This window comes from Topomyia yanbarensis, chromosome 1 (assembly GCF_030247195.1).
Source record: "Topomyia yanbarensis strain Yona2022 chromosome 1, ASM3024719v1, whole genome shotgun sequence".
Taxonomy (NCBI): Eukaryota; Metazoa; Arthropoda; class Insecta; order Diptera; family Culicidae; genus Topomyia; species Topomyia yanbarensis.
Genome location: NC_080670.1, coordinates 189,952,529 through 189,977,824, shown reverse-complemented (window position 1 = coordinate 189,977,824; position 25,296 = coordinate 189,952,529). Strand labels below are relative to the sequence as shown.

Here is a 25,296-nt window from a genome sequence, read left to right as displayed (position 1 = left end):
CAAATTTGCAAAAGTTAGCCAACTTTAAAAAAATTGAATATTTTTTTAAATAATTTAAATTGAAAAAATGATAAAAATGAAAAAAAAAAAATTGAAAAAAATTAAAAAATAGAAAAGGAATTTAATAATTGAATGAAAATTAAAAAAAAATAAAAATAAATTTAGTCAAATACCGAAAAAAGATCAAAAATCGAAATGCGAAAATTAAATACCAAAAAACGAAAAGCAAACCACGAAGACTAGCAATACAAAAAAAACGGGACTCGAATATCAAACTTCGAAAATTGAGAATAGTAAACTAAAATTCAAAAATCGAAATACGAAAATCGATAATTGAATATCAAAAGCTAGAAATTGAAACTCAAGTTTCGACAATCTAAAACCAACAGTGAAAAAACCGAATTTCAAAAATCGCAAGCCAATAATTAATGTTTGAAATCGAAAATACAGACTAAATACCTGAAAATTAAAATTTGAAAATTGACGATTGAATATCGAAAACCAAAAATCGAAACTAGAAAATCAAAAATTGACAATCCAAAATGGAAAACGGAAATCAAAATTCTAAAAAAAAATTGTAGCAGTTAAATTATTTGATTAGATGTTAACTCAATTTGAACATCTTCAACACACACATTATACTAAGTTAAAGTTAAGCGTGTATGAATCCACCACAAGGGCCGCCTGCCAGCTTGAAAGTGAAACATCATCAACAAACTTTCTGCAGTAACTATATCCATTCTACCTGTCAGTTGCAAAGAGAGTGTTTCCGCTCACTAAAAAAAGGAATCACAATAAAAAGTAATGGTGTAAGGTGCAGCCGTGATTCCTGCTCAGTGCGCTTAAACCGGCAGAAAAAATACTCGTGCGGGACAGAACGCACAAATTACAAAACGATTTTACTTTGGAAAGGGTCGCACGGAAAAAAATACGCGATTCCGACAGTCACACGAGTGTTAATCCGGTCAAAACTCAAGGTAAGCAGGATGAGATGAAACAATCGTTCCGACGCTAATTGCCTTCTTCTTGGCAGTGTACAAGCAGGAACACAACGTCCGTTCACACAAGGCCTGTTGATCTAATCAGGGTTGATTCCGGACCACACCAAATCGTACCGGATTGCACTGGGAAGGTAGGTTGGATACTCACGGCACTAATTAGAACATACAAGTAAAGCCATGCACTGCTCCACCAGATAAGAATCCTGAAGGTATCAGTACCAGCAAGCAGTGATCTGCGAACGAAAAGCGATACGCTTTTAACCAGCCTAGCAAACACGAAACGGAAAACGCCTTCCAAGAGAAGTGAGTAAATCACAGCGATTATAGATTTTATGACGACACGTGGTATATTGTAGGGCTCCTTTTCCGACACTTAAAGTGTCCTACTACAAGCATCGGGACTCAGATACCGGCTCATCAGAAGTTCCATCAAGGCGTCGGTCGAACAGGAACAATTCGCAGGCAGATCAGTTGGTGGAAGGAATCTGGTCACCGCAGCTGTGCACCTGGACGCAGGTGAGCAGCCTGAGTACAAGCGGGTAATAGGAGACCGTGACGCAATAGGTCCCACGGTCGAGCTCAAGGGGATTTTGTCACTAACGAGGGCACGCCGGATGGAACGGAAGGTGGCGAGACACACGGTTCATATCGTGAGATGCCGCAGCGGATGGCGGGGCTGTGAGTACTAGCTTTTAAGAAGTGAATAGAATCAGTAGGCTGGAAGGGCAGAGCAGCAGGAATAGGTGGATAGAAGAAGTCAGAGAAAATAGAGGAATGTGTGAAGAGAGATGAATAAAGGGGTAGGATGTTCAAAATGACACGTGTAGGTTTTGGTTTTATGAGCAGTCGGCCCAGTTGAGGCAAGTTGTCGCCGAGGCTGTAGCAAGACAATATTACAAAATTTAAATTGGAAAACACTAAAATTAAAAAAAATCGAATTTCGAAAAATCTTGAATCGAAATTTGAAAATTGAAAACCGAATCGAAAATCGATTAACGAAAAATGAAACCTGGCAATCGAAAATCTATTTTCCAAAATCGAAACTCGGAAACAAAAATTGCATTTGAAAATCGAAATGCATAGTTCGAAAATCAAAAATCGTAAGTTGAAAATAGAAAACCGAAAAATGAAAATTACCGTATTAACGTACAACGACTATGGATCTATCCCGGCTTGTACGGGAAGGAAAAGCTTCTAGCATAAAGGAAACCTCCATGTTGAAAATGGCATGGCAAATCCACATGAAATGCCTCGTGTATGTATGTATGTGTTCGAATAGTGATATTGACGCATGTCTTCCCAGTAAAGTTCAACCGGAAATGAAGTGGAATTCTGGCTGCTTCCAGCTCGTATCCCAGTTCCAGTGACACAACCGATTCTAACTAGAATCGGTTATGTCACTGGAGCCGGAATGCGAACTGGCATCAGCCAGAATTCCAGTTTCATTCCGGCTGAGCTTAACTGGGTTATATCCGACCTCGCAACATGCGATATTTGTGCTGTCACGGTGAATATGACTGTTGATAACGTAAACAAGAAAGGGGTTCGAGCGATTTAATCTCCAAGCGACTTGGATGAGGTCGTGGCTAAAACAAACTCACTTATAGTAGCAGCATACCAAGAGGCTTGTCCGCTTCGAGTTATGCGTGCTTCTAGAGGTACACCTTGGTGGAACGCCGAACTCAAAAAGTTATGTAGAATAGCTTGGAATCGCAGAAGCAGGGACGGGTCCCTCATAGTGTTATGTCTGTTAGTTTGTGGTTCAGTCTCGTTCGTTTTATAGGTAGTTTCATCGCTCAATCGTATACCTTTGCCGTATGAGATGTTCAATGCTAAGACTTTATCAGCGCAGCTTCCTCTCATCAAACACACTCCTTCGATTGTCACCACCCGATTAGAAATGTACTGTAACAAAACCATGATTTTCACTGTGACAGTACAGTAATTTTACAATATTTTACAGTAAGTTCTAATGTTATGTTACAATACAAAAACAATAAACTTTAACGTATTTACGGTAAATTTCAATGTAAAAACGTCTTTTACAGTGAAAAAGGGAGGTGGTTATGTATCTTAACATTTAAAAAATCGATTTTTCTCCATGCATTTTTTTCTCGAAAAAAGTAAAATTTAATGTGAATTTACTGTGTCAGTTTTTGCTGAACAGTAAAATTGATTGTTGCATGAAATTTTATTGTAAATCTACTGCGAGAACACTGCGACGAACAATGTTGAAACAGTAATAACTATAATATTTATCGTTTTATGGTTGTTTGTAGGGTAAATGCCATTGTAAAATTCTATTCGGGCAGATACATCCAAAGATATTTCGTGAACGAACTACAAAATTCGTTTTTGATTGCACGACCGATCATGTCGTTGCAGGTTCGCTAGTGATACTGGAATTATTCTGGTTGCAGTTGTAGTGCGCTGTATAGCGCATCATTGTACGAATACAGCGCACTATTTCCGACGTGATTCCATTGTTAAGAACCAGAGGAAATACGATTGTCGCTGGTTGGTTTTTCCAGTTTTCAACTGCAGCCAGAATATATATCGTAAACTGCTTCCGGTTAGCACTTGGTCGACCAAACTATCGCAATGGCAGGCTTGGCGAGAAAAAGTCTTCAATCTAGGGGCAGATCACTTGTGATGTATTTTTAAAAATCAGCTAAATTAAATGCATTTCTTTCCATCAACATAGAAATTCATTTTGTATTTTACCACAGATAACAGACGTTTAGGCTAGAACAAAATTTCTTCAAAAACCTGTGTAAACTTTCAAATTGATAAACGTTGGAAATCCGTGTTTCACTATTGCCATCTGCGCAACTGTTTGCTACACATGCTTGACAGCTGCACTCTAACTGCATTGTATCGATCACTGCGACATCTACGAACGTTTGCCAAACGTGTTTCAGACGTCTTATTTATTCAGAATTTCAGTAGCGGTTATTTACACACGATTCAAATCGAGCCTAAACGTCTGTTATCTGTGGTAAAAATAAGAGTTTTTTACTCTTAGCAAAAAACAACCAACGTATACTCTTAGTTTAAAAATAAAACTTTTGTTTTGAGTACTATTCTTCATTTGCTTAAAAGGAAAACTTTTACTTTGATTATTATTCTTGATTAATTTAAAAGTTTTACTTTCAACCTAATAGTTGGCGTTGGTTGTTTTTTGCTAAGAGCGGAACACTCTTACTTTTACCACAGAGAACAGACATCCATGATCGAACAAAAATATTTAAAAAACGTGTGTAAACATTTGAATTAATATACGAAAAACACTAGCGCCGCCACACCAACCTATCCCAACTATCCGTCAAATCGATTTCGGAACCGGTTCGAAATCCTGGATGGATTCAGCATGGAATCTAGCTCAATGAAAACAACCGATACCGACTCTATCGGTTGACGCATTTGAGCTGGAATTCATGCTGGAAGTCCGAATCGGTTCCGGACTAGTTTGACTGGGTAGAGGAATAACCGCTGTCAATTCTGTCGCACTCAGTCACAAAAAAACATGACGACAGTAGCGCACCTGGGGCGACATTATGGAACTATTTCGAATCGACTTTTTCATACAAGTTTGCATACAAAAAACCTTTCGTTTCGAGATGCGAAATGCCACCCCTGGTTTAGATATCCAAACTACCTTCGAAACCGTTAGTGATTTTACACAAGTTGAATACTGAAGTTGGACGTCTGTTCTCTGTGCTTTTACTAATATTTTTTTTTTCTGTGTGTAGTATTATTCTACAATACAAAAACAATAAACTTTAACGTTTCTACAGTTAATTTCAATGTAAAATTGACTTTTACAGTAAAAACCTATTTTAATCCACCTAGCGGTGCAATTGTGCCTTTCTCAATCATGAATCACGGGAATGTGTGCGTTGTTTATATTCATTAAAAACTTTTAAATGCATATATTACATTTTATTATTATACATCACATGACAACTATATACAGGAAAATAAACCATTATTCGAGTTCTAAAATTTTGAAAAAGAAAAAAACAGCCATGGTAATATTGAACTGAAAAAAGGTGCGAAATCGGCAAAGTCCCAAAAAGTCGATTTTTATAAAAAAAATTTTTTTCGAGATAACATAAAATCTCGACGTTTCATGCATTTTAAAGATGTTTGGCATCAAAAATACGAATTCGATTTCTGAAATTTCATGAGGTCCCCCCTTTGAAAAAAAATTTGAATTCCGGCTTATATGGGAATTTCATATGTGACCGGAGGATTTAGTCTATATTTCCGGACCCATATAAGCGATCCGTGCGAAATTTTATTGACATCTATGGGGATATTATAGCTATCATTTGGGACTAAGTTTGTGAAAATCGGCCCAACCATTTTAGGGAAACTGATGTGAGTTCGTAAATTTTGAAAGATGGCCGCTTTTCCCGGGCACTTCCGGAACCGTCTATGGTGGTCAATGTAGTCAACGAAAGTTTGGTTGGCCGTCGGTGACCTAGAACAGCAAATTTAAGTTGTTTGAGAGACATTTTAGCGAAATTTTTACCTTTTTTGCTTTCATCGGAGTATCGGTTTGAATCACAATTTGCTATGTGATCGCACGCCACAACCTGTAACTCCGGAACCGGAAGTCGGATCGGGATGAAATTAAATAGCCATTTGCGGGGACGCAATACCTTTCATTTGAGGCCAAGCTTAGTCGAATCGGTCTAGCCATCTCCGAAAAACCGATGTGACTGTTATTCTGAATTTAGATACTTCCGCCGGGGCTTCCGGAACCGATGATGGTGGCCAATGTGGCCAAATAGACTTTGAATGGATGTTAGTGATCTAATACTACAAATCGAAGCAGTTGTGGTCATATTTTGGAATTTTCACCTTTATACATTCATTGCAGAATTTATTAAAATCGACATTTTCTGCGTGTTTGTACTCATCACCCTGTAATTCCGGAACCGGAAGTCGGATCCACTAGAAATTCAATAGCAGCCTATGAGAACGTTGCACCTTTCATTTGAGACTAAGTTTGTCAAAATCGGTTCAGCCATCTCTGAGAAAAATGAGTGACATTTTTGGTCACATACACACACATACGCACATACACACACATACATACATACACACACAGACATTTGCCGAACTCGACGAACTGAATCGAATGGTATATGTCACTCGGCCCTCCGGGCCTCCGTTAAAAAGTCGGTTTTCAGAGCAATTGCAATACCTTTCTATTGAGAAAGGCAAAAAGGGGGTGGTTATGTATCTTAACATTAAAAAACCATTTTGTCCGTATATTTTGTTCCCGAAAACAATAATATTTAATGTGAATTTTCTGTACTTGTTTTTTACTGACCAGTAAAATTGAGTGTTACATTAAATTTTATTGTAAATCTACTGCGAGAACGCTGCGTCGAACAACGTGGAAACAGTAATAACTATAATATTTATTGTTTTATGATTGTTTGTAAAGTTTGCTATTGTAAAATTTTATTCGGGTAATGTAAATAACATGATGTACTTGCCATTAGCTAGTTTTAACATCGTCGATAAATATTTTCTCGGTAGCGTGTTGAAAAAATAAATCGAAGATCTTTCCCCCTCGATCCCATCGTTTTTCAACCGGGTGTTTGTGTCACTTTGACTGCCAGTGCTACCAGTCAATCGACATACAAAAAAGTTATTTGAAACTGCAAGTGTGTTTGTGAGATCTTTTTTTTTCGATACTACTGAATGGACGGCTAGCGACCGACTAGCAGCATATAGCAGTAGTTGGAGTTTTTCGCCCGTAGCCTACTGCGGTTTGCTGGTGAGTGCGTCGTACGAAAATCGCGAGCTCGGATCGCGTCGTTTCATTTTCCTAGCCAGTTCAACCAACAAGTTTGTCGTTCGATATTGGGCGTTAATCTCTGCGGGAAGATTGAAGCAAAGTGTTCTCCGGTACGCCCCAGAGCTGGTGATTACGGAAAAGCGACCGACCGCACCGAAATCGCACTGTGAGGAAGTGATAATACATTGGAAGAAGAGCAAATTTTTATCGATCGATTTCTCCGCTGCTTTTGCTGCCGCTGACGTGAATCTGTCAACGTTTGGATGAAAGAATAAAAAACGGGAGGGGTTCAGTGGATACGTTTTCGGTAGATTTCCTCTGATTTCGATAAAGTTTTTTATCTGCTGGTAAGAAACAGTGATAGTGCGCGGAAGGCGAACCGTGGGAAAGATCAAGTGATTTATCTAGCAGGAAAGCATATTTTCCAAGGAAATGATAGATTACTGTCTGCTTCGTGAGACGAGAACTTAAGTATTTGAAAAAAGTATTTTGCTTAGCAACGGGAGGAACCGGTGGACGAAGGAGCTCATCGACTGCATAGTCCCCAGCAGGAAGCTTATTCGACGGTAAGTAGTTGACCCACATTCATTAATGGCAAGCTAAGCCAGTGGTTCTAATGCAAATTATTTCAACTCAACGATTGAATAATAGTTAAGTATTCTAATAAAGTGTGGGGTTTTCTGGTACAAAAGCCGTACTCGAAATTAACAATATTGAACTTATTTTTTTATAAATTTTAAGTAAAATCGTGACTATGTCAACAGAACATAATATTTTTAGTCAAATTGACATAGCGAACAAAAGTTATCAAACTATTTACTCAATCATGTAGCACAAAAAAAATAAATTTCCAGGATTTCCAACAAGTGGTACTTTGGATTATATCCATCAGAACGTATACCGTAATTTTCGGAATAATTAAAATCGAAGAGCAGGGCTTACCAACCACTGATGTTGCATTAAAAGATAACCACCATAAAAAATGAACTCCACGGAGACCGGACGTTGCAAGGGTCAATGAACACTGGTGTCGGTTTGGTGGGTTGAATGAGAGTTTTCGTTTCCGCCCAGATTTACATAGTTTGTAGATTTTCAAAATATGTAAACAATCGCATTCGGTGTAATTCGTTCGCAGAAGCAATAATCATAATTTCACTGCCCGCTGATTGATGCTTCCGCGCCCCGCAACAACAGCAATAATCGGGTAAGTCCTAGCGATCAGTGCTCAATTACTTTCTCTTTCGATGCCACCACATCAGGTGTAGTAAGTAAGCAAAGGAAAATGATCTTTTAACGAGTATTTGCTTTTTTGAAGCTGAGGCATTTGGTCCAAAAATAGCTTCCACCACCGATGATTGTACACGGACGGCGGCGGGTAGCTTACAATGCCGGCCGTCATCCTAAACATGGTGCCTGAGATTTGCACCATTTAGCCGGACGGGTGCCAATCGGCTGATCCTGGTGTCTAGCAAAGATTTTGGCACTTGTAAAATGGGAATTTTAATTTTTAGAATTGTATCTGCTATGGTAAATGGGAGATAAAATAAAAATTTAATTCGGGCACAAGTCAGCACACGATCGACAATTTCATAGAAGTAGAATCAGCCGCGCTACGGGGTAAATATAAAAGATCTTGCTCGTGGTTCGAGCGTTGTCCGATATGAAATAGTCGGGGAAAATCCGAGAACTGCGAATGGTGTTTATTTTTACAATCTTTATCCTGTATATGATGATGGGTTCGGTTTAATTAGCAGGGTATACTTCCAGATAAACAAAGCTTTATTCGTTTGGGTTGGTAAACGATTTGATTAGATGTTGAACATTCCACTAACAATGGTTAGCTAGAATATTTGATATTAATGTTTAGTTAAAAACTATCGTTCGGTCAAGATTTTACTTTTCAGGTTTATAGGCTCAACTTGAATGTATAATAAATAGCACGGCTAATAATCTGCCTTGATGAGATCATTAGTTTATGAAATTTGGCCAATTCTACAATTTCAAAACAATTTTTGACGCAAAATATGCACAATATTTTATGGGTAAATCGACAATCATGTGTCTAGATATATACGGTATGCAAACTAGGGTTGATGGTGTAAAATTACCCAATTTTGTATGCAAAATAACGCACACTTAACGCAATTTTACTTTCGCATACAAGTTCCCATACAAAATTGCGTACAGGTGATAATACAAGTTTGTGAATAAGTTCGTATACAAGTTTGAGTGAACCTTCTACACGCGTTGGTGTTCAAGTTTACGTTCAAATACGAATACAAATTGGCGTTTTGACCTTGCATTCCAATTTGCGTTAAAGTTTGCATACAATTTGGTTACTTTATAGGTGAATTTACGTACACTTGATGTTAATTTACATATAAATGACGTTTAAATAGCAAGTTTGTGTACAAGTTCGCACACAGGTGTGTGTATACGCGTGTGCACATGTTTGTGTATCAATTTGCGTTCAAGCACGAATACAAATTTGCCCTTTAAACTTGCATGTCAAATTTGCGTACAATTTTTTATGCTGGTCTACGTACAACCTTGCACAAGTGTCCATACACGCTTGGCTGTGTGAAACTTGCATGTAGGATTGTGCGCGTACAAGTTCGCTTTCAAGTTTGTGTACATTTTCGTATAAATTTTTAAAATTTTGTGCAACTTTTGCATCAAAGGCTCTTGTGAAACTTGCATCTTCTAAGCTTTGTTAAACTTGCACCCAAGTTTGTGGAAAATTACCATAACTTTGTGTAAAACTGTGCGTACAAGTTTGTGCGCAAGATCGCGCAAAAGTTTTGTAGAGCTTGCTTCCAAGATTGTGCAAAATACGCGCCCGAGTTTTTTTATTTAAATTTGCGCTTAAATTTGTGTAAATCTTGAATCAAAGTTTGTGTAAATTTCGGCTACAATATTGTGTAATACGTGCCCCAAGTTTATGTGATACTTGCATTCAAGTTTATGTACAACGTGAGCTAAAGTTTGTCTGAAACGAGTGTAAGTGTGACCAAAACTTGTTTCCACGTACTTAAGTTTGTTTAAAACTTGCACGCAAGTTTGTGCATTAAAGTTTATACGAAAATTGTATTCAAGTTTATGTAAAACTTGCATTCAAGTTTCTGCAAAATTTGCATCAAGTTTCTGTAAAACTTGCATCCATTTTTAGTGAAAAACTTGGATTTTTAAAGTAGTGTAAATCTAGCATCTAAGTAAGTGCATAAAAACTTGTATGTAGACAAATATGCATGCAAGCTTTGCAGGAATTTGAAATCAAGATTTACAAGAACTTGAATATAAGTGTTACATAAACTTGCATACAAGTGTTACGTAAACTTGCATGCAAGTGTTACATAAACTTGCATGCAAGTGTTACAGAAACTTGAATGCAAACAAGCTTACAGATTGCGTGTAAAACTATCATCCAAGTTTAACCGATATTTGCATTTAAGTTTGTGCACAACTTGCACCGAAGAATATGCAAAATTTGCCCCATGCCCCCCTTTCCATACAAATTTGGGTAAATTTTGCGTCCAAGTTTGTGTAATACTTGCACCGAGATTATTTAAGTTTTTGCAAAACTTGCATCCAAACCCTTAAATTTGTGTAAAACTTGCACTCAAGTTAGAGTAAAATTTGTCCTCAGCACTTGCACCAAAATACGTATAAATCTTACATTCAAGTTTGCGTAAAACTTCAATCCAAGCTTCTGTAAAACTTGCATTGAAGGTTCTGTAAAACTTGCCTCTAGATTTTGTTACAGTTGCATCCACGTTTAGTGTCAAATTTGTATCCAATTTAGTGCATAAAAACTTGCATTTATGCATGCACATTCAAGTTTTACAGGAACTTGAACGCAAGCTCCACAGAAACTTGAATGAAACTTTTACAGCAACTCGAATGCACGTTTATAGAAACTTGAATGCAAATTTTACAGAAATTTGAACTTGTGCCCAAGCGGGTTCAACACTGTTTCGAAGTTTGTAAAACTTGCCCCCAAATTTGTGTAAAAACTGCGCCCGAGTTTGCGTGCTTGCGTAAATTTTGCAATTTAGCAAGTGTTACATGCACCCGAATTTATGTAAAACTACCCCAAGTGTTTTTTTAAATTTGCGCCCAAGTTATTGTGTTAGTTTCATTCAAGTTTATGTAAAACTTGAACTCAAGTTAGCCTGAAACTTGAGTTTTAGTTTGTGCAACACCTGCATGCAAGCGCTCAAATTTGTGTGTAACTTGCACCCAAATATGGGATTCAAGTTGGTGTGAAACTTACATGAATAATTCTGCAAAAGTTGCATTCAAGATGCTGAATAACTTGCATTCATGTCTCTGTGAAATTTGCACTAAAACATACATCAACATAATTGCGTAAAACTTGCATGATGACAAATCTACATGCAAGTTTTACAGAATCTTGAATACAAGTTTCACGGGACCTTGAATGCAAGTTTCATAGAAACTTGAACGCAAGCTTTATAGAAAGTTTAACTGGTGATTGGATTTAAAGAAACTTGAATGCAAATTTTACAGAAATTTAAATTTAAGTTTTACACAAACTTAAATACTTGTTGCAGAAATCTGAATACAAGTTTTCTATAAACTTGAATGCAAATTGTATGTAAAATTAAATGCAAGTTTTACAGAAACTTGAATGTAAATTTTATAGAAACTTAAATATAAGTTTTTTAGAATACAGAAACTTGAATGCAAATTTTATAGAAACTTAAAAGTAAGCTTTATAGAATCTTGAATGCTTCATTGAAGCTTGAGTGCAAGTTTTATAGAAACTTGAATGCAAGTTTTACTGAAACTTGGTTGCAAATTTAACCTTGAGTGTATGTTTTATTGAAATTTTATCTTTTGATTAGATTTATTGAAATGTATACAGAAACTTGAATGTAAGTTTTACAGAAATTTGGAAGCATATTTTACAGTAATTCGGTGGCAAATTTTACAGAAATTCGGGTGCAAATTCCAAAGGAACTTGGATACAAGTTTCATAGAATCTTAAATGCAAATTTACCTTAAACTTGGATGCCCGTTTTACAAGCAGAGGAATTCTACGAAGATCCGTCCGAAAATCTTTAAAATAGTAACCGACCATCTTAGATTCCAATGAAACTTTACACGTTTCACCGTCATGCAAGACTAAATATTTTCCACAGGTAATAAGATTATTTTGACTCAAGAGCAACTTTTCAAAAGGGCGTAAACGTTTCTACGTGTACGAATTTCAAATTTTTTTTGTTCGATTACTGTATTTTATATAGCCAAACTATCTGCGAACGAGTTACAGGGAATGAATACTTCTGTCTGAAAAAATATACACTGAAAAAAATGTTGTCATTTTTCAAAAAAAAAAACAAAAATTTATGATAAAAATTTAAATTGCGAAAAAACCCATTTTTTCAAATTTTTTATATTTTGTTACCAAAAACCTAAAGAGAAAAGAAACATTTTGAATGTGATTGCATGATGGAGAAAAAATCGGTAAAAAAGTTTTCCTAACAATAACTTCGTACATGTTTTAAATTTCATACTAATAGACATACAAAATTGTAATTCTATTACAGAATATAATTCTAAGCACCATTTAAAATCAAAATGCATTTAACAAAAATCTTCCAAAAGCAACTTTTTTAGTGTATTTGGATCCTGGAGAAGCTTTCAATAAAAAAGTTTTCCTAGCAACAACTTTTGACATTTTTGTATAATTCTTACTGCTTGCAGTCAAAAGTACAATTTTCTTTTTGAATATGATTCTAAACGCCATTTTAAATAAAATGGCTCTTAACAAAAATTTCTGAAATGTAGTAGTTCTCGAGATATTTTAACTTTTGTTTTAACAACGCAATTATTTTGTTTTATTACGACCTTTTCATAAGTTAGTCGCGTTTCTCCATCAACAATAATAGGTTTTTCAAAAGGCCCGTAACTTTCCTGCAACTTTCTCTTTGACATCAAGGCGATATTGTGAAACATTTTAAAGTTACATGAAAACAACCAACATATGATTCAGCTATATTGTTTAATCAACAGACCCTATGGTTGAAATATATTTTGGTTGTTTTCATGTAACTTTCAAATGGTTTACAATATCGCCTTGATGTCAAAAAGAAAGTTGCACGAAAGTTTCCGGGCCTATTGAAAAACCTATTATTGTTGATGGAGAAACGCGACTAACTTATGAAAAGGCCGTAATAAAACAAAATAATTGTGTTGTTAAAACAAAAGTTCAAATATCTCGAGAACTACTGACGGATTGCAAACCGATGCTATTTATATGGATCTATCTGCGGCCTTCGACAAAATCAACCATGATATCGCAATAGCGAAGCTGGACAAACTCGGCATTCATGGACAACTTCTGCGCTGGTGTCGTTCCTACCTCGATGGAAGGCAACTCCAAATCAGCATTAAGGACTGTCTATCTGCACCATTCTTCGCTACATCCGGCATACCACAAGGAAGCCATCTCGGTCCAGTAATATTCCTCCTCTACTTTAATGACGTCAATTTCACATTACAAGGACCCCGCCTATCTTTCGCCGACGACATGAAAATTTTTCAACAAATACGGGATAAAACCGATGCCGAGCTTCTTCAGAGGGATCTGGACAGCTTTAGCACGTGGTGTGATCAAAACAGAATGGTTTTAAACCCGAGCAAATGCTCAATCGTTACGTTCACGCGGAAACGCCAACCGACTCAGTTTAACTACCATTTCTTCGGCTCGAGCATTCCAAGACACTCTCACATCAAAGATCTCGGAGTCATCATGGATTCGGCATTAACATTCAAACCACATACGTCATACATCGTGGATAAGGCATCACGACAGCTTGGGTTCATCTTCCGAATAGCGAAAAATTTCAGGGACGTATATTGTCTTAAATCGCTTTACTGCGCGTTGGTCCGCTCAACGTTAGAATATTGTTCAGCTGTTTGGAATCCGTACTACCAGAACGGGATTGACAGAATCGAGGCTGTCCAACGCAGGTTCATACGCTTCGCCCTTCGTCATCTCCCATGGCGAAACAGATTTCAGCTGCCGAGCTATGAAAACCGTTGCCAGCTTATACACCTCGATACACTCAGCATTCGGAGGGACTGCTCTCGAGCCCTGTTCGTCTCGGACTTACTCTCTGCCAGAGTGGATTGCCCTACAATCCTCGGACGTCTGGATCTTCAAGCCCGCGTTCGAGCTCTACGTAATAACTCCCTTCTGCGAGTTCCGTTCAGGAGAACCAACTATGGTTGCCAGAGCGCTGTAACCGGACTCCAACGAATTTTTAACAGTGTGGCGACGGCCTTCGACTTCAACCGGACGCGGAATGCTATAAAAGCGAAAATGTTGTCAATTTTAAAATGTAATTAGTTTAAGCAACCACCATTGGGGCCAAGGGGCTTGTTGGTGAAGGTAATAAACATAAATAAATAAATAAATAACAATACTACATTTTAGAAATTTTTTGTTAAGAGCATTTCGATTTAAAATAGCGTTTAGAAAATATTCAAAAAGAAAATTGTATTTTTGACTGCAAATAGTAAGAATTATAAAAAAATGTTGTTAGGAAAACTTTTTTATTGAAAGCTTCTCCATGATCCAAATACACTAAAAAAGTTGCTTTTACGTCTTTAAAACAATAAACATTAAATTTTTGACATTTTTTGATGGGGTAATAATTTTTAAAAAGAGCATAATTACACGAATTAATTGTTTTTGAAGTAGCAAAATTTCAAATATCTCGAAAACTATCGCATTTTGGAAGATTTTTGTTAAATGCATTTTGATTTTAAATGGTGCTTAGAATTATATTCTGTAATAAAATTACAATTTAGTATGTCAATTAGTATGAAATTTAAAAACATGTACGAAGTTATTGTTAGAAAAACTTTTTTACCGATTTTTTCTCCATCATGCCATCACAATCAAAATGTTTCTTTTCTCTTTAGGTTTTTGGTAACAAAATATAAAAAAATTTAAAAAAAATGGGTTTTTTCGCAATTTAAATTTTTATCATAAATTTTGGTTTTTTTGAAAAATGACACAACATTTTTTTCAGTGTATATTTTTTTCGGACAGAAGTATTCATTCCCTGTAATTTGTTCTCAGATAGTTTTGCTGTATAAAATACAGTAATCGAACAAAAAAAAATTTGAAATTCATACACGTAGAAACGTTTACGCCCTTTTGAAAAATTACTCTTGTATCAAAATATTCCAATTGCCAGAGAATATCATGGAGATTCATACAGCGAACACACCTGCAAAGTTTCGTTCGAATCGACGTTGGTCATATTTTGCGGTCGGCCGGTTTCTCATGGAATTCCTCAGCAATCATGCACGTTTGCATTCAAGTTTATATTAAACTTGCATTCAAGTTTATAGTTTATGTATTTTAACTTCTATAAATCTCATTAGTGTCTGTAGAACTTGCATTCAAGTTTCTGTGAAATTTGCATTCAAGTGTCCGTAAAATCTGTAACATTACATTTCTGTAAAACTTGCAGTTAAGTTTCCGTAAAGATCTCACCCAAATAACTTGCATCCAAGTTTCTGTAAATTTCAAGTTTCTGAAAAAACTTGTATATAAGTGTACAATGCTCTATAAAACTTGCACACACGTATCTAAAGTTCAAGTTGTATAAAAAACTTGCATTCAAGTTAATATAAAACTTACATTCAAGTTAATATAAAACTTACATTCAAGTTAATATAAAACTTACATTCAAGTTAATATAAAACTTACATTCAAGTTAATGTAAGACTTACATTCAAGTACATATAACGCTTGCATTCAAATTTATGTAAAACTTGCATTCAAGTTTATGAAAAACTTGCTTTTAAATTTCAGCAAAAACTTACTAATTTCTAGAAAACTTGCATTCAAGTTTGTATAAAGCTTACTTTTGAGCTTATGTAAAGCTTACTTTAGTTTCTATAAAATTTGCATTCAAGTTTCCATATAAATTGTATTCAAGTTTCCATAAAATTTGCTTTCTATAAAACTTTTAATCAAATTTCTATAAAACTTGCATTCAAGTGTATATTATGCTTTTATTTCACCTTCTATAAATCTTGCATTCAAGTTTTTGTATAACTTGCATTCAAGTTTCTGTGGAATTTGCATTCAAGTTCCGTAAAGTCTGTTAAACACTGCATTTCTGTAAAACTTTCAGTTAAGTTTCTGTAAAGAGTTGGCTCAAATTTCTGTGAAACTTGTATCCAAGTTTCTGTAAATTTTAAGTTTCTGCAAAACGTGCATGCAAATCTATAAAACTTCCATATAAGTCTATAAAACTTGCATGCAAGTCTTGTATCCAAGGTAGTACACGTTTTGTATAAAACTTGCATTTAAGTTAATTTACAACTTACATTAAAGTACATATAACGGTTGCATTTAAATTTATATAAAACTCGCATTCAATTTTATGCAAAACGTGCTCTTAAATTTCTGTAAAACTTACTAATTTCTAGAAAACTTGCATTCAATTTTGTATAAAGCTTACTTTTAAGCTTATTTAAAGCTTGCTTTAAAGTTTCAATAAAACTTGCATTCAAGTTTCCATACAATTTGCATTCAAGTTTCCATACAATTTGCATTCAAGTTTCCATACAATTTGCATTCTATAAAACTTAATCAAGTTTCCACAAAACTTGTAATCAGGTTTCTATAAAACTTGTGTTCAAGTTTATATTAAGCTTGTATTTTATCTTCTATAAATCTTGCATTCAAGTTTCTGTGGAACTTGCATTTCAAGATTCTGTAAAACTTGTATACAAATCTATAAAACTTTTATACAAGTCTATAAAACTCAAGGCAACAAGGCTCTATACAACTTGTATGCAAGTCTCTAAATTTCAAGTTTTGTATAAAACTTGCATTTAAGCAGAGGCGACGCGTCGGTACGTTCAACCTGTTCATTGAACAGGTAAACAAAAACTGACCCGAAATCCATTTCAGTCAAAATTAATAGCAGCAGCACTCAAATTAATTTAAATGAAAGTAATAATCTGCCAACCTTGAAGTTCGACAATTTGATCCAAACGACAAAACCAACCTAACATACCAAGCAAGTACATTTCAAAAATTTTCTTTCTGCCCATGAACGGTTCAATCTCAGCCATGCACGCATCTCATACTCTCACTGCATGCTCTGGATAGAGCAGCTGCATGAGCGACGGCCGGAACAGCAGCGAGAGTGCCATGGGCGACGGCTTTTTCTATTTCCTTGTTCACCGGTTCAAGTCAAATATTGAACCAGCGTGCATTGCTATAGCGTCCATATGGTGTGCAAGCGAGAACGATTTATAATTTTTGAGCGCCTGGCGCCGTATGTTCATAACAGTCGGTCGAACGCTTTCTTGGTAGCCTGAACAAATGTTGCTGCACTTGGGGCATATTGGTTTTAGGCGCGTATGTGTTTCGTTGGTTCAACAATAATAACGAACCGACTACTTTTGCTCCAATAAATTGTTTGTTGAAAACTTGTCTGCTGAGAGTGGAAAATGGACATAAACTCAAACCAGGGATTGTTCGAATGATCTCGTGTTCTATTGGAATAATGAACGGGTTGATGTTAAATATGCCTTCGATATTTCACGAGAAATTTTTTTTTTTTCTAGGTTCAATGAATTGCACGAGGAACATTCAAATTTATATCCCATTTGAAATAGTTGAGGGAAGACTTTAAACCGGTTGACAAATATTTCAATCTTTATTATACAGAAGGACGAATATTTCTTTGTGTGTAAAACACAAGATTCTACATTTCAAGTTAATTCATATCATACCTTGATTTATAACTACTCACGAAATTCATCGCAGTTTCGTTTTATATGAATTTCGTGCAATGTACATAAAATATTTAAAATTACAAAAATTTTCGTCCATCAAGTCGCCATGTTTTCAGTTTGTTCACGAAATTAAAGCATCTAATCTATTTTTAGCAGATGTGCGAATAAATTCGCGATATGAATTTTTGGTTCATATTTATGTTGGGGATTCTTCAGAAAAAATTGTTCATATTAATTATAAAGACATTCGTGTATTTTATGGAACAATTCGTTTGAATTATGTAACTGATTCGTGATAAGCGTTCGAAAGTCTCAGTGTACTTTTTGCTCTTTTAAATCTGGTAGAATAGATGTTTGTTTGAGAATTCACCGGTGGGTTCTGACAAAAAATTTGTTTTGCTCAGCTCTTGCGAACAGAAAACCCGTCGACGAACATCTTTCATTGGTCCTATTCTTTAGATGTTGGATGGAATCGACGATTTTGTCGGACGTCGAACCCACCCAAGTAACATCAGAAGAGATAAACAAGAAATACTCAGCTGATCTAAAAACGTCTCATGGAGTCGAATTAGAGATGATTGTGACGTTTTGAGGGCCTTTGTGGTACATTGAACAGGTTAACGGTGAAACCACGCATCGCCTCTGCATTTAAGTTAATATGAAACTTACATTCAAGTACATATAACGCTTGCATTCAAATTTATATAAAACTTGAATTCAAATTTATGCAAAACTTGCTTTTAAATTTCTGCAAAAACTTAGTAATTTCCAGAAAACTTGCATTCAAGCTTGTATAAAGCTTACTTTTAAGCTTAGTTAATGTTTCAATAAAACTTGCATTCAAGTTTCCATACAACTTGCATTCTATAAAACTTTTAATCAAGTTTCTACAAAACTTGTAATCAGGTTTCTATAAAACTTGTGTTCAAGTTTATATTAAGCTTGTATTTTATCTTCTATAAATCTTGCATTCAAGTTTCTGTAGAACTTGCATTTCAAGATTCTGTAAAACTTGTATACAAATCTATAAAACTTGTATACAAGTCTATAAAACTCAAGTTAACAAGGCTCTATACAACTTGTATGCAAGTCTCTAAGGTTGAAGTTTTGTATAAAACTTGCATTTAAGTTAATATACAACTTACATTCAAGTACATATAACGCTTGCATTCAAATTTATATAAAACTTGCATATAAGTTTATGCAAAACTAGCTTTTAAATTTCTGTAAAACTTACTAATTTCTAGAAAACTTGCATTCAATTTTGTATAAAGCTTACTTTAAGCTTATTTAAAGCTTGCTTTAAAGTTTCAATAAAACTTGCATTCAAGTTTTCATACAATTTGCATTCAAGTTTCCATACAACTTGCATTCTATAAAACTTTTAATCAAGTTTATACAAAACTTGTAATCAGGTTTCTATAAAACTTGTGTTCAAGTTTATATTGAGCTTGTATTTTATCTTCTATAAATCTTGCATTCAAGTTTATGTAGAACTTGCATTCAAGTTTCTGTGGAATGTGCGTTCAGGTTCCGTAAAATCTGTGAAACATTGCATTTCTGTAAAATTTGCAATTAAGTTTCTGTAAAGATTTCATCCAAATTTCTGTAAAACTTGCATCCAAGTTTATGTAATTTTTTGCAAAACTTGCATGCAAATCTCTATAAAACTTATATACAAGTCTATAAAAACTTGTATGCATGTTTCTAAATCTTGTGTCCAAGGTAGTATACGTTTTTTATAAAACTTACAAACAAGTTAATATAAAACTTGTATTCAAGTTAATATAAAACTTGCATTCAAATTAATATAAAACGTACAATCAAGTACAGTAAGATTTCGTTTTTGGCATGCATTTTCGGTTGCCGGAACACTTTTGTTTTTGGCTCACAACATTACTCCAATTAAACAATATATGGGAATAAGCATAACAATAGAAAGCTAGAGGCCTTAGCTAATAACTTATCGAAGAATTTAATTTCATTTGTCAACTTAAAAAAAGTTATTAACAATTTAGTAAAATGATAACTGTTTACCATTTTGAAAAATGTGGTCGGTTGCCGGCACCCTAAAAAAATTTACTAAAAATGGAAAAATATGAATGATGATCATCACGATTCAAAGGGAAAATGAAAATTTATTCAGTTCAATACCAATAATTATTATAGAAAATTTATTCAGTTCAATAATAATTTATTCAGTACAATTACCAAAGCTTCAATCTGGTATATACGGTACTACCTAGCGGTGAAAACACGAACAGGTGGGCTTTCTTCATGTAAATGTAAAACGCTAAACCGGAAGTCGCCTTCCTGGTTTTCAGAATGGTGCCAAAGATCGATCTCTGGCATCTATTCGTAAAGCCCGTTCCAAAATACCCATATTGATTAGGTTATTGAGAGCATTTGCCACAAAAAATTGGGTGCCGACAACCGACCATGTTTGGGTGCCGACAATCGAGTATTTTTTTAATGGCATGTAGCGCCATCTACATAGGTTATAAAGTATAAATGTCTTCAGTACATGTGTTAGAAATATCAAAACAAACAACTTTGCCGAAGAAAGTTTTTTGATAGAACACCTCTATCAAAAGATAGAACTGATCTAAATCAGTTTCTACTTATCTAGATTAAAACCAAAGTTGTCAAAATAATGATCATTTCCATCTAAGATGCTTTGCTAAAGACACTAATCCTCCAGGATATATACCCAGGGCGGTAGAGGTTTTGCGAAAGCTTACCCCACTGTACGACGTCTGAATTTGATAAAATCATGAATAAAATTGAATTTGCTTATTTTTTCTTTCATCTCATTTCATTTCACATATGATTAAAAATCCTTGAAACATTTTTGAAGTCGTGAATTGAAAATCCAAACTTTAAAAATAAGTTTCCTTTTTTGGCACGGTTCCGGTTTTGGCAACTGAAAAAAATAAAATTGTTGCCAAAAACGGAATTCTACTGTAAATAAAATTCTTGCTTTCAAGTTTATGCAAAACTTGCTTTAAAATTGCTGTAAAACTCTTACTAATTTCTAGAAAACTTGCATTCGAGTTTGTATACAGCTGGCTTTTAAGTTTATGTAAAGCTTGCTTTAAAGTTGCTGTAAAACTTGCATTCAAGTTTTCGTAAAACTTGCATTCAAGTTTCCGTAAAACTTGTATTCAAGTTTCTGTAAAACTTGCATTTATGTTTCTGTATAACTTACATTTAAGTTTCTTTAAAACTGATTATTTATTCACAGCAAAATGCGCAATACACCGGTATCAATAGTCTGATAGTTTTGGTAATCAGCTGTCACCTTAACCGCTCTCGCATTTCATTGGATGTTTCCTCCAATTTGTATCTGCCTTCCTTGGAATCAATAGATACAAATTTACACGACTTTTAAGTTAAGTATGTTCGAAAACGTTTTTGACCACAAAATTAAAAAAAATAAAGTTGTGAGAAACCGTTCATACATTACGTAAGCCTTTTAGGGGGGGGGGGGGGGGGGTGTCTGGTACGAAAAATTGTGACATATGAGGAAGGTGGAGTAAGCTAGAACGTTACGTAACATGTTTTTACTGAAGGTTTTTTAATGTGTTACGTAATACGAGAGGAGAGGATAGAGAAATTTGAGACGATTTGTTACATTAAAGAGATTAATTATGGGCAATTTTACGTAATTGTTGGATGGTCCCTAACTCAATATTCTATTCTCCAATCAGTTTCATATCAGATCAGACTTTAACATTGGCGAATTAAATTATTCTTGGATCAAATACATTTTAATGGCAACATCGGATGCTACATTTACCTGTCGTCAACTTCTATACGACAGTTTTCACGACGCCACCCGTGTTACAGTTTGGTAAGACCAAACTTCATGAACGCACTGTGAAATAATCGAAATACGCCAAAAATTTGTGCGTGTAGCGAATAATCTGATGTTCCTTCTATCAGGATAAGATGAGCTGCAAAACTTTCAGATGGAACAAATCTACCTCATCTTTTTGGAGAATTTTACCCAACGATCAACATTCCAACAAAGGTTGTAAATCGACAACAGATAATCTAAAAAAGGCTAACCTAACCAGGGACTTTAAAGTTTCATTCGCGAAAGAGATTGGGTGGCATCTGAGAATGTACAGAATTCCGAGGAAAATAATGAAACAGTTGAGGGTGCGCATTTGGTAAAGGGCGAACACGAAATTATTGCGACACATTCAACAGGGCATAACTTTTTTACCATTGGGTAAAAATCAACCAAATTTTGCACGCATTCTCATTGATGTGTATTGTTTACATGCTATCAAACTCGAAGTCGTGTTTTTCGATTCAACGAAAATGGAGGTGAACCAACGCGAGTCGAGAGAACAAATTCTTTCCAAGCACCTGGAATTTCCTGACCTGTCGCACCGGCAGTTGGGAAAAATGTTGAACATTCACCATTCAACCGTCTCCAGAGCGTTGAAGCGGTTCCAGGAGCGGTTGACGTTGGACCACGGCAAAGGAGCTGGAAGAAAACCGGGACCGGAGAACAAAAAGACGGAGGGAAAGTTGAAGCGGATGATTAAAGCAAATCTCAACGTCTCAAGCCGTGATTTGGCTAAAAAGATCGGCATGTCGCAGAGCTACGTCCAGAATGCAAAGAAGAGAGCTGGACTACATACATACAAGGTACAGAACTTCCCAAACCGCGATGAGCGGCAACAATCGGCGACTAAAACTCGGGCACGGAAGCTCTACGAGAAGACGCTGACAAAATATGGCTGCTGTGTAATGGACGACGAAACGGATATAAAAGCCGATTTTAAGCAAATTCCGGGGTTGGAGTTTTTCACCGGCAAGAGCAAGTTCTACGTAGACGACAAATTTAGGAAGAAGAAAATGTCGAAGTTCACCTCCAAATATCTCATTTGGCAGGCCATCTGCTGTTGCGGACTGAGGAGTGAGCCTTTCGTGACAAAGGGCACAGTAAATGGCGAGATCTACAAATCTGAGTGCCTCGAGAAGCGCCTTTTGCCGTTCTAGCAGCAGCACGACGAAGCTCCGCTATTTTGGCCAGATTTGGCATCATGCCACTATTCTAAAAGTGTCTTGGAGTGGTATGAGGCCAATTCTGTCCATTTTGTTCCAAAAGACATGAATCCGCCAAACTGTCCGGAGCTGCGCCCGGTGGAGCAGTATTGGGCAATGATGAAGCGGGAACTTCGGAAGAGCAAGAAGACAGTCAAAGACGAGAAGGACATGTTAAGAAAATGGAAAAAAAACTGAGAAACTGGTACCGGATGACACTGTAAAGACTTTGATGGAGGGCATCAAGCGAAAATGCGTTCAATTTTACACTCAAGGCTCCATCGATTAACTTTTCTTTTGATTTTTGAAGTAAATATATGTATAAAACAACCCTAAAATTTTGGTTTGATTTTAAATATTATAAGAAAATTGGCATGACATTTTCGGTGTCGCAATAATTTCGTGTTCGCCCTTTAAATGGATTGCCTTGTACGCAGCTCACCTGGGCTTCCCAAATTTTTATAACCCAAAGAAAAAGCGGATATTAAACCTCCATAGTCTTATTTAAAAAAAGAATCTACTCGAGAACCACAGGAGAAGCGCTACTAACGTGTGGACGGCCCAAAGCCCTATATAGCTTAGACCACCGCAAATTACAGCTTTCTGTTGGCAACAGAAAAAAAATTTGTTCGGTAACTTTTTAATAATGCAGTATCTACATTGGGGTAAACCCCTGTATTTATGCATAGGTGCATATAATCTATTTCAAATTAAGTCATATTTTTTGTGTTTCAGATTCTCCTCGTCAGTAGCTAACAGTGAACTGGGCCGCTAGCTAGACACTAGATCCAAAAAATGACACATAACTTATGTGTACCGTAAACGACTGATCGAGACGAGACTGATGTCCCGGTTTGCACAGAAGTTCTTATTTTACTAACGAGGACCAAATGGCCTGTGTTAAGCCAAAGAGGACCAAGGGCCATTTAGAGATACATGCTCTAAAATCGCTATCGCATCCAACATAGCACCAGCAACAGCCACATCTAATTATTTTTGGGAATACAAATATCAAACGAAAGCAAATAAGTGGTCTTTAATTTGCCACGTTAATGATAAGTTATCTAAAAATGCATTTTAACATGAAAAATACCAGAAAAAAATTATGGCACTCAGCTCGGTCTGTCTTAACGCAGGCCAAATTGAATCGAAACTTTTTGTAAATAATGCAGAATCTAAATTGGGGTAAACCCCTGTATTTATGCATAGGTGTTTAGAAAAAAAAGAAGGGCCAAAGTGGAATTCTTTGTTTCGCCGTTTTATTATCTTTTATTCTAAATCGAACTAAGACGTACTTAACAAATTTTCACCTCTATCTTGTAGTATTTTAGTAGACTTTCGATTTAGGCCCCTATCAAAGATCTATGCCGAATTACTTCTACTAAAGTAGGTAGATATTGCAGATTCCTCTACCTAGGGTTTGAGTCGATAAACATGATTGGTTCATTAAAGTCAAACAGCGCAGAACCAACTCATTCTGTTTAATATTCTAAAACCCGATGGCCAGTTCGACCCAACCAACTAACTACATTCAGCTTCCTTGTACAGTTGTGTGCATACCTACCTAGGTCGTTTGAATAGTGAGTTGTAAATTAATATGCCACCAGCGAACAGGTTTCCGAATGACGTGACTATAGTTAATGAGTTGCTGGTTTGACCGCAATGCTCATCAATGCACGCGATCCAAAGCTGCGGCTGACTGAATGGTTCTGGACACGGAAATTTGACTGTAAACATATGTTTTCATTGTCTCTATATCTAAATATTCTATCGAAACTGAACATTACCCCATTATTATTACCGTCAATAATCAATGTATTGGTTAGGACGCAACAAGAAAATATCAATTCTCTAGTATTCAATAATTTTTATCTATTTTTATTGATAATAGTGTAGAATTTGCTGAAGAACTTTCAATGGTTCGATCAGTGATTTGTTGATTTTCTCACGTAAGGTGAAATTTTCCACCCCATATGCATGGACTCTGGATATCTGGATCGACACTTGCATCACACGCGACGTTGCCGTGCCACACCGGGGGCTGTCTATTATGTCAATTTTGAGTATATTGTTTTTTTTTACCTACGCTTTCCCTCGTTTTTCTTCGGTTGAGTCACCGGCCTTTTAGATGGCGATTTCTTGCTTGCAGTGCAGAAAAATTGCCTGCCTGATTCACATTTATTGCCAGCCACTAGCCGGTACGGCGGTGAGCTAATGCCGCAGTAGTTGCTATTTTTTTTGCTCTTCTTTCTTCAAGCTAATTCGGATACCACCGCGTCGCCACGGACATCGAAATTGAATTACTTGGTGGGGTGTGTTTTGCTAGCCCGTGCTAGCAAGCTATATTTTGCCTCATTTTTTTCTCAAGGTATCCATTAATTATAGCAAGTGTTGAGAAATGTTGACGGATCAAGCGTGCTGAGGCATGGGATTTTTTGGCAAAACTCACGGATGAGTTTGTGGTTTTGTTTCCGGTCGTCGACACTATAGGAATTTTAATGTTTAATTGGTGACATTTTTCTTCCTGTTCTAGAGGTGTAACTTTTTACCTCCTTGAAATGCATTTCTCTATGCTTATACCTTAGAGTTATCAATGGTCTTGGCCTTATAGAGAAA

At 35.9% G+C, this 25,296-nt stretch overlaps 2 protein-coding genes across 2 annotated transcripts in view; both read left to right on the top strand.

The window, feature by feature from the left end:
• Positions 1-587: 587 nt before the first annotated feature.
• LOC131676454 (uncharacterized) lies at positions 588-1,784 on the top strand. Its single transcript, XM_058955520.1, has 4 exons — positions 588-977; positions 1,034-1,132; positions 1,196-1,304; positions 1,358-1,784. Exons 1-4 carry the CDS (start codon positions 663-665, stop codon positions 1,519-1,521), a joined length of 687 nt encoding a protein of 228 aa, XP_058811503.1. The 5' UTR covers positions 588-662; the 3' UTR covers positions 1,522-1,784.
• Positions 1,785-6,727: 4,943 nt separating this feature from the next.
• The window catches only part of LOC131684915 (beta-1,4-mannosyltransferase egh), a 70,328-nt gene continuing 51,759 nt past the window's right edge, over positions 6,728-25,296 (top strand). The window contains exon 1 of the mRNA XM_058968169.1: positions 6,728-7,385. The gene's annotated coding sequence lies outside the window, so the exon portion shown is untranslated. The remainder of the gene's footprint in view (positions 7,386-25,296) is intronic.